The sequence below is a fragment of the Colossoma macropomum genome, unplaced genomic scaffold (assembly GCF_904425465.1).
Source record: "Colossoma macropomum unplaced genomic scaffold, Colossoma_macropomum, whole genome shotgun sequence".
Taxonomy (NCBI): domain Eukaryota; kingdom Metazoa; phylum Chordata; class Actinopteri; order Characiformes; family Serrasalmidae; genus Colossoma; species Colossoma macropomum.
This window is the reverse complement of record NW_023494810.1, coordinates 13,222,365-13,233,136: the sequence shown is the minus strand read 5'-3', so window position 1 is coordinate 13,233,136 and position 10,772 is coordinate 13,222,365. Positions and strand designations below refer to the sequence as shown.

General features: G+C 38.6%; 1 protein-coding gene across 1 annotated transcript; it reads left to right on the top strand.

Moving 5' to 3' along the window:
* The first annotated feature begins 3,436 nt into the window (after positions 1-3,436).
* On the top strand, positions 3,437-10,772 carry LOC118799754 (coenzyme Q-binding protein COQ10 homolog A, mitochondrial-like). Its single transcript, XM_036559781.1, has 5 exons — positions 3,437-4,041; positions 5,230-5,376; positions 5,700-5,892; positions 7,587-7,688; positions 8,958-10,772. The coding sequence occupies exons 1-5, from the start codon at positions 3,944-3,946 to the stop codon at positions 9,123-9,125; spliced, it is 708 nt and encodes a 235-aa protein (XP_036415674.1). The 5' UTR covers positions 3,437-3,943; the 3' UTR covers positions 9,126-10,772.

Sequence of the window (10,772 nt, the reverse complement as noted above, 5' to 3'; positions counted from 1 at the left end):
ACACAGACAAGAAGCAGTAGCTAACGAAAAGGCAAAGAGAAAGATTTGAGGCAATATAATTTGGAGACAAACTGACTTATTTGCATTTATAATGACTCCAGCTGGTTTCCTGATACATTTAATCTCCAACGAGAAACGGTCAAACACTGAAAAGTCACGAGGCCAAAGTCAGCTTCTCATTCACCAGGTTCTTGTTCAAATTTTCCTGTTCTACCTTAAATGGCGCAGCAGTTACATTTTGGCGCCTCAGACACCATTTAAGGTGGAACGGGAAAATTTGAAGAAGATGCTGGTGAATGAGAAGCAACTTCAGCCTCACAAATAGTCAAATGTTTAGGGACATTCTACAAGAAACAATTCTACTTTTGTGGAAAAGTTTCCTGTCAGAGATGTGAGAAAAGCAGCTATAGCTGAGCTAAAGCTTCAAGCAGAGCAAAGTAAGGCTGTGCTTTTGTTTATATTATATTTTTTAGTCTATACTAGTACATTAGCACATACTGAGACATTTTTACAGCCAAGATGGTAAAATGGACATAACATGTTGTGATGTATCCTTTTCTCCTGTTTACCTGTTGAGGGAGGTAGACAAGCACCCGCAGTATTTAGTTTTTCTATTTTTTTTGCATTAGGGAAGGTAGTTTCATGGGGGGTTTTGTTGGTTATTGAAGTCTAAAACCCTGTGACTATTTTCCCTGACTAATAAACAAACTATTCACTTGAGCATTAAATCGGTTGTCTTGATCTATTCGTTTTATGTTGTTACCTCATTACTCTGGACTAGAGCCTTGGTAGATTTAAACCATGTGTGGAATTAATTATTTTTAATTGCATGATTTGATAAAGTTAAACTAACTTGATCTAAAAAAACAGTGAGTGTTGAGACTCAGGTTTCTTTTTGATGCATCAGCTAAAGTGTGTACCTCTGTGTAACTGGCACCCCGCTGTTCACCCCCTGCTATTGGGTTGTGTTAACCACTGTGTTAAAAGTTCTCAAGGCCCTGAGAAACGAAACAACAACCAGATAACACAACAGACTGGACACTACCTAATCATATATAAGATTAGTCACTGACAAGACAGACAGACGGTGATCCTGGATTCCTGCCAAACACAGCTGCAACTTGAACACAGCTCTAACCTTTTCAGCAGCATGAATGATCTTTCAGCAGGTAAGAACAGACTTGTGTAATTCTGTTTTTAAATCTTTTTGAAATTAAATGTTCATAATATAATGAAAGGTATTGGAGATCAAGAGAATGTAGAGGATTAGCGGTGAAATCAGTTTGTATCTTTGTGTTTTTTAATATTTTATTAGTAAGTTTGATTCACGTTTGTCAGCAAGTAATGTTTCGGTATCACTTTATTTGAAGTAGTCCCGATTATCAGTAACACATCAACAATATATCAGTAAAGTAGTAGTACTGAAAAAAGTACTGCTACTGAAGTAAGTTTTTTTTTTTCAGTGTCAGGTTTCACTGATTCTTTGTTATTTCTTAATTTAGTGTGTAAGCAATTGCAAAAAACTGTAAAATAATATTATTTATGAATGTAATGTAACCTGAATACCTATCACATCAAATGTATGTATTTTAATGTATGTATAGTCTTCTGGGTTTCTCAAACACTAGAGGGTGCTCCTGAGCCAGTCCAAAATGAATGGGTTAAGATGGGGCATTTGAGTAAAATTTTAGTTTATAAATGCTTAAACATTTTAATATAAAAGTATACATTCATTTCCCAGACAAAGAACAGCATAAAATAGCTGTTATATTTTTAACGCTTTTGAACTCGAGTTATAAGAGTCTAAAACAGCGCCTTATGTATGTTCATGATGTCAATTAGCGTGAACAGCCAATGAGCTGCTCCGCTCGCCAACCAATCAGCACTCAATAGCAGTAATGTTAGCGTCCTGCTGCCCAAAATAGCAGTTTGCTGTAGAAAAAAATGTAACATACAGGTAACTTTTCTTTGTTTTTTTAGTAAAATACATCCTTTTACTTTCTAAAATTAAAGGAAGGTTCTGGGCAAGCGATTATTTTAACATTTCGTTTTTAGCTTCTTTTGCCCTCTCCCATTGAGGATTCGCTCGCGGGCGCCCTCTGGCGTTTTTCAGTCATATTTTGATATAAGGGGTTAATGAGGAAGAGGCCAGGCTTCACATTAAAGGGGCTCCACACAGCAGCCAATCAGCACTCAGTAGCGGTAATGTTAGCGGCATGTTGCCCAAAACCTGTTTGCTGCAGGAAAAAGGAAACATACAGGTACGTTTTCTTTGCTTTTTAGTGAAATACATCCTTCTACTTTTCTAAATTAAAGGAATGTCCTGGACAACCGATTAGAAACCATTTTAACTTTTCACATTTAGCTGTTGAACTCCATTCACTCCCATCCATTCGGGCGTTTGCAGTCCTGTTTTTGAATTAACGGAATAAATAGGAAGTACGGCAGGCCTTTGGGCTCAGAACATGTCGGAATCTCCGTGTTAACGCGTATACCATCATTTCGTGTTGACACGTAAATATACGCAGTGTTAACACGCGAAATATTTGCGTGTTGAGACGCTAATGTTCAGTATTTGGATTTTACTGCTGTTGGGGAAACCTTTGTGAATAATGAGGCTTTACCGCCACCTACTGGTGTGGTGCTATTACTCAAACAACATACTGAACCGACAGACCAAATAATGGGGGGGGGGTCGGTCCAGTTTACGCCAGGAGGAGCCAAAAAACTTTAGAGGAACTGAAAGTGAAAGTTTTGAAAAATGGCTTTGCGTAACTTTCTTTTGAACTCCAATCGTACTATTAGGGATTGCTCACACTTTAAACTGTTCAATAATGCAATGTATTTATGCTTATAAAAAATATACCTAAATACATTGTTCAAAATATTTTTCTAAATAAATTAAAAAATGTATTTTTTAATTTATTTGATCTGTTGGTTTTGTATGTTGTTTGAGCAGTAACGCGACATCAGTGGCGGTAAAGCATTACGATGCACAAAGGTTTCCCAACAGCAGCAACATCCAAATACTGAAAATAAGCGTCTTTAACACGTTTTAACGCACGCATTTTGCGTAATAACACACCAAGTATTTACGGGTTAACACGAAATTATGTTATACAGTTTAACACGGAGATTCCCACATGTTTTCAACCCAAAGGCCTTCAGTAAAATTTTACGTGTTAACGCGCAAAATTTTATTAACGTATTAACGTGCATGTTTAAACATGTTTTGAGTCCAAATGCTTTTCATATTGAAATAACGGAATAAATAGAGAGCGACCAGACTCCTCTTAAACTGGAAAATCACATATTTACTAAAATGCACGAAAAACACTGAATAAATGTTTTTAAAACGGGTAGCTGCAGGTGGGCCAGCGGTTGTGTGTCCCTTGACGAGCGCGCTACGTCACCTAGCTGTGGGCGGAGACAATGACGTGCGAACAGCTAGCCGTTAGCACAGTCTGTCAGTTCTGTGTGAAGGTTAGCGAGCTTCTGTACTGGATCTGTTGCTCTGTTTAGGTGTCAGACAGCTCTTTATACACATCAACAAGTTAGCGACACTGTCGGATATATAAGCTTATCTTTCCTGAGTTTAATGGGGCTCGATAGAACACCGCTACCCGGTTTTAGAGCTCGGTTCGGCGCTGGTTCCGCAGCTCCCTCCGCCCAGCCGCTAACCTGCTAGCTAAGGAGGAAAATATGATTTCTACCGCTCTTCATTAATTTCGTTAATCGCCATGGCGGTCACTCGACAGGTCGTATCACCGTGTTTTTTGCATTTACTAAGTTTTCAAACGTGTGTGACCACGTAAAGCTTTTTTAACGCTGGTTTAGGTTTGTTGTCATTACAAGCTAAAGCTAGTTGGAGGACACTATAGGGAGCTACTCTGCCGGTGATGTCTGAAGATTTTCCACTTCAAAAACTCGAGTCAGATCGTAAATGGCTCTCCAGCTGGCCACTCGCCGTTTGTCCAAAGGCATCATAAATGTCTCCTTCAGTTCTGTTCGGTCTAAAGTCCGGCTGGAACAGCCTATCAGGTGAGCAGATGCTGGACAACGAGTACAATGATGCACACACTTCTAAAAGGATAGTTCTTCAGAGATTCGTTGGTAAAGGGAATGGTTCCATTTAGGGCCATGAGTTCTCTACAGAACCATTTCATGCTGTCAATTTCCGTGGTTCTTCAGATTGATGTACAATGTGTTGTGTATGATTCTATGTAGCATTAAAAAGGGTTCTTCTATTGTTTCAAGCTTGATATCGTAACAATAGAGTAACCCATTTTGGTGCTACATAGAACCACTTTCAAAAATCTGAAGAAACATTTCACCCTGCAAAGGACCATTTCAGCACGAAATGGTTCTAAACAGAACAGTCCCCTTTACTAAAAACCCTTGAAGAACCCCCTTTTTTAAGAGTGTTGTCAATATTTCACATCCTGTGCTCCAGTAATTCCAATAGCACAGCACTAATTATTCTCTTTCTGTAGTGAAATAGCTTGTCAGTGTTGTTTAAGTAAGCATATCCTGACATATTGTGAAGTAATTCATCCCAATAATGATAGTATTGTCATATTGCCCAGCTCTATTTTGATATATTGTGAAATAACTAATTGTTCCCTAATAATGTAGTGCTTGTGCCAATTATATAGTGATGTGCAATACAGCAAAAATTCAACATTGCGATATTTTGTAAGTTTGAAGCACCAGTGGTCACATTAAAAAAATATTGTCAAAACTGCACTAAATCCAATTAAACAGGAGTCAGGACCAGGTGTACTCTCTATGTTAATGAATCATGCTCTCAGTGTTCATCTAAAGGGACGCTCCAGACAAAATAAAAAATTTAAATCTTGCTTCATCTGTTGTACACATGCCTATTTGTTTAGTACAGCAGTTACCACACCTACCACAGTTAAATTTGCAGTGCTTGAATAATGTTTTTGCTTAATGCATGCTGGGCCTTGTATGGATAAAATCATGAATGCTGGGTTCTCTGCCACATAGCATAACATGACAAATAACAGATTAAATGCTCATTTTAGGCCAAAATGCACCTTAATGTACAGACGATATATACACAAGGTGCTCAAAAAAGTGTGTTGTGATGTACTTCATCACAATAACACTAAAATGCTCCCTCAGGCTTGATTTGTCTTCGGACAAAGTCTGTTTTTTTTGTTTTTTTTTTCCTTTGAGATTTGATGTTTCGCACTCGGTTTATAGATACCTTGCAGCATGTGGAATCCTATGGACGAATCCCCAAAGATGGGCATACTATTGGGAGCAGCGAGCGACACCTACACCCCCAGCTCGGACCTTCATCAGTCTGGCTAACAAAAGAAAGCAGTATTCTGAGCGAAGGATCATGGGGTATGATAATACCTGTTGTCCTGTGATTACTGTGCACCTTTTATGTTCCATACATCTGCTCTGCAAGTAAACATATAGATATACACCAGTGAATTAACTATTCTGTGTGACCTTGTGTTATGAGAGATAATTATTTGAAGGAATTACCATGACGTCTCCGTCGCAGAAAGGACCTAATACAGCTCTATAATATTTCTGAAGCCATCTTAACTTCGACACACTGCTTTAGTGCACTGCTAAAGTTGTGTGAGGAAGTATTTTCAGCAAGATTCAGTGATGCAGTTGTGTGCAATCAGCCTACTATTAATGCTTTTTCCCATCAGGTATTCCATGCAGGAAATGTATGACGTGGTAGCAAACGTAGATGACTATAAACACTTTGTTCCATGGTGCAAAAAATCAGAAACTATTATGAAGAGAGCCGGCCACGCCAAAGCCCAGCTTGAGGTCGGTTTCCCACCTGTGGTGGAGAGGTATACCTCCATGATCACGAATGTTCGCCCTCATTTAGTCAAAGTAAGTGTTTTCAAACGACTTCAGTTATTTTGTTTTCATTTTAATATTTACGCCATGATGTCATTGGCCCACAAAAAATAACTGCTCAATTGAACTTTCAATATTAAAACATTTTTAATAGGTAAACCCAAAACACTAATAACAATAACGAATGCACTCACTAAATATACGGCATGTTCAAAGTTTTTGATTTCCAAATTCCAGTTAAAGCATTAACTATAACTGTCAGGCATTTGCTAAGACTTTCAGTGTTGAAATACACAGTCAGTACATTTTTCATTCATCAAGATGCAAACAATGTAAATGTACCCTTAAAGGTACATAAATAGTTTTCTAACTGTGCACCTTAAATGAGATTTCCTCAATCGAAAGGTACATATTTGTATCTCTTTATTAACTAATATTTTAAAAAGCCTGGAGACAAGACAGAGTGTGGAGTCTGCACAATTTAAAGAGATATAAATGTTCCTTGACTAAAGGTACTGAAGACGTACCCTTGAGGGTACCACCCCAGTGACCATCACTGCCAAGAGTATGAATATAACGTTCAAAGCATGAAAGTAACTAATCACACTGTATAACATTAAAAAATACAGTAATCAAGGTAACATTTTATTTGGAAGGTCCACTGTAGATGTTTTGTAGATGCATTAACTAACATTTAACTATGTATCTATTAAATGCAACTGAACTTGAAGTTGCGTGTGAAAGTTTCTATTAAATCTGTCCCTAACCCTAAACCTAACCCTAACCCTACCCCTAACCTAAATGCAAAACCTACACCTACTCCTAAACCTAACCCTAATGTTGTTGATAATCAGCTATCACCAGAAAGTTAGTTAATAATTTGAGTATCTGTAGATCATCCATAGGGGACCATCCAAATGAAGTGTGACCGTAATTACAAACAGTTAACTCTGATTTTTTTTTTTCCTCTTAAAATTCACATTTCACAAACCTTAGATTGAACACTTTCTATGTTGCACAACAGTGGTCACCAACCTTCCTCCTGGAGATCGATGTTCCTGCAGAGTTTGGTTCTAACCTTTTATCTAACATGCTGTCCCACCACCTTTACCTAACACTAAGGCATCTGATCCAGCCAATCAGGGACTTCTGAAGAAGTTAATTAGCTGGAGCAAATGTGGCTGATTGTGGTACCAGGCCTTGTTCAGACTGTCAGCCCGAATCCAATTTTTTGTATCCAGATTTATTTTTGATAGTCTGGACAGCAAAAAAACATGAAATCCAATTTCTGCAAATTGGATCCAAGCCACATTTAGTGGTGGTTTGCAATGTGATTCCAATTGGATTTTTTACAGATGCATCTCCGTCTGGATGCTCAAATTGGATTTCAAAGTGTCTTGTGCATCACTTGCAATGTGACAAACGACCACAGTGTTAAATCTTGAGTCACAGAAGTGATGGAATTTAGAAAGAGCACCAAAGATTCATGTATGATGTTGATCTCTCCTGCATCCAAATAGCAGTGCAGACAGCCATCTCAGAAGATCTGATTTGAGAAACAAATCTGACTTGCCTACAGTCTGAATGTAGCCCTAGAGTGTGCAAGAAGGTAGATCTCCAGGACCAGGGTTGGAGAGCACTGCTGTAGAACATCACTGAAATGTAATTTTTCACAAAATGTTGAAAAGAGATGCAAGCTGCTGAAGTTCTCATATTTCTCTTGTCAGGCTGTGTGCTCAGATGGGAAACTTTTTAACCATTTGGAGACAATATGGCGTTTTAGTCCAGGCATTCCCGGTTATCCAAGGACGTGCACGGTCGATTTTTCTGTAAGTGTTAACTGTCCTTAGCTACATTCTGTCTGCAGTGCGGTGAGGCCATTTCAGCCACAAGCCTGGGTAACTGTGTATTTAGGTAGTCCACTGTAGATGCTTTGTAGACAGGAAGTATGAAAAAAAAACATCACAGTTATGGGCTTTTTGCTACAGATGCTGCAAACGGACATTGAAAAATGCCAGAGTATACACTTAAAAAAGATGGTTCTTCAGTAAAGAGAATGGTTCTGTATAGAACCATAAACATTCAAAGAACCCTTTCTATGAGTAAATGGTTCTTTGCATTGTGAAAGCGTTCTTCAAATTGATGGAGAATGTGTTGTATATGGTTCTCTTTATGTAAATGCAGGTTTCTTGAAAATGAAAATCATAAAATTTATTTCCATAGGGTGAACGCAGTGTCCAGTGTTTTTATCACCAGCATCCACTGAGAGCATCAGTGGCTACACGTTCCAAATCCTCAAGCCCATTTCACACCGCATGGCGTGCCGCGCAGTGTCGCACACAATACGCTCCTGTATTAATCTACGTAGCCTTTCACACTTTCACTGCAGTGGTAACGCGCACATGAAGTGCAAAAATACGCTTTGGGTCTGTTTTTGACGTGTGCCACACATGGCATGTCAGCAGTTTCTGTGCAGAAATTGTGAAGAAAATCAACGTCTATGCTAGAATATACAATCTAGGCTAGTAAACAAATTAGCTAATCTAGTTTTAACTCTCTGACAGGCTGAGTCAAACTCAAATTCCTTGAGTGGGTTTATGTTGTGAACACACAGGCATCTCCTCCTCTTCATATAATGCTACATCACCTGGTGAGAAAACCAGCAACAGGTGTGAAATAAGTGTCGTGGAGTGGTTCCAGATTAACGTGCGCGCCTCATCGCATCTGGTGTGAAATGGGTGTAAATGATTGTAGCCCTCTCGTCTTCATACAGCTAGTCCAGGAAAATGCATTACCATTATTTAATAATTTGGGGCATTAACCTGTTCATCCTGACTTTCGTTTTTCTCCTTTTCTTATGGATACCCTTGAAAACACCAGCATACTAAGTATTTTGATAATTTATACATTTATTTTTTAGGGCTGTCAAGCAATTAAAAATAATTCATCCTAATTAAACACATTACTGTGTGTAGTTAATCATGATCAGTTGCATATGTTTGAGAACATAGTGGCATTTATAATTGCATTAAATCATTTGAAGCCTTACTATTTTCATGTTCACCCTCACTGTCTTTTTTTGCCTCCTTTTCTTTCAGATATCCTTTGAGTTTCGTTCAGTTCTGCATTCCCAGCTAGCCACAGTGTTCTTTGATGAGGTTGTAAAGCAAATGGTGGCTGCCTTTGAGAGTCGCGCTGGTAAACTCTACGGCCCTGAGACTCGCATCCCTAGAGAACTCATGTTCCATGAAGTGCATCAGACTTGAGCTTCCGGCACAATGGTTGTGTTTGTTTTCCGTGTCTTTTCGTTATTTTGCTTGACGTGGAACTTTTCTCATCGCAGCAGCTGAGCGTGAGCAACAGCTTATTGGCATCATGATTCAACACCATTTTTATTACCTCTGTTCTGACAGTCATGCAACGTGACAAAACTCCCAGAAAATGGGATATTTATATGATAGTCACCTTCTGCTTCTGATCCATGGAGGATTACTGAGGACAAACTTTCTGTATATCTGCTTCATCTGTGGAGGAAATCGGATCCTTCACTATTTAAGTATGCCAAGAATGCGGCTCTAGTCAAGGAAAATAAGCATGAGAGGCTTTTTATTTTACCCAGTTTGCAGAGTGATATTATTTTAGTTTTTAACTTTTCCTTTTGACTTTTGAAATGTAGGCAGCGTGAGGATTTTTATCCACAGTGCAAGAATTGCACATGGATGAGGCGAGCCTCTTCTGAAAAGTACGATAATCACAACATATTTTATTTGCCATCTTGGATTATTTATAGCCTAAAGTCTTTATACTGTGAAACTGCTGTAAGTATTGTAAAGTGCAATAAGACAAAAGGGTTTATTTCAACAGTGCTTCTATTGTTTTCGCAAGAAGAGGACACATTGTGTTCATGCATTTGAAACGCTGACCAAAAATTTAAAAAAGAAAAAGAAAGGAAAATCGATGGAACAGGATTCACTTAGTATGCTTGTAAGTACTCTGGCCTTTATCGAAACAGCACATGCTAAAATCTATTTTAGTGGCATAGTTTAGTTTTTTATTATAGCTGTTATTTTCTGTTTACACCAGAAGTGTCCCTTCTGAGTCTTATGAGCTCCAAACCAGTTACTGTTTATTTTATATTCACACCTGAGGGTGAAAGGGTGAGCATATTGGAGTTGAAATGAAATAATGAATTTGAACTCAAAGAGCAGAATTTCAGCTTTAATTTGAGGGTGTTTACATCCAAACCAGGTTAATGATAATGGTTGTAATTCCTATTTCATACAAAGTGGGGCTTAAAGGTAATTGGACAATTGGCTGCTCGTCTATTTTCAAGGTATATGTTACACCAGATTAGAGTTTGCCCAAAAACATCTAAAAAGCACATCTTATAGACAGATGAGAGACACATCAACTTGTACCAGAATAATGGGAAAGGAGGCGTTTGGGAAAGAGAACAGAATGGCTTATGATCCAGAGCAAACCACCTCATCTGTCCAGCATGGTGGAGGTAGTGTCATTGCATGGGAATTCAGTAAAGGCCTGGCAAAGCATCACCAGTGAAGAACCTCAGCGTCTGGAGATTTCTATGGGTGCCAGACTTCAGGCAGTAACTGACTCAAATGATTTGCAACCAAGTATTAAAATGACAGATTAATTGGAAATTGTTAGCTTGTCCAACTACTTTTGAGCCCAAAATGGTGGGAGGGGTTTAGAGCTCATACTCATTATTTAAATCAACTCCGAAATGCTCTGGTAGACAGCTAAAGTAATACCTTTGTCAATGTCCAAATATTTATGGACCTGATTGTAGTGGTTATTCTAAGACCTTGACAGCCCGACAGTTCTGAAAGGCCATATGACAGTCAACCTTGTGTCCAGCCTAAGGGCGTGAACCGTCTTGACTGATCTCTCTC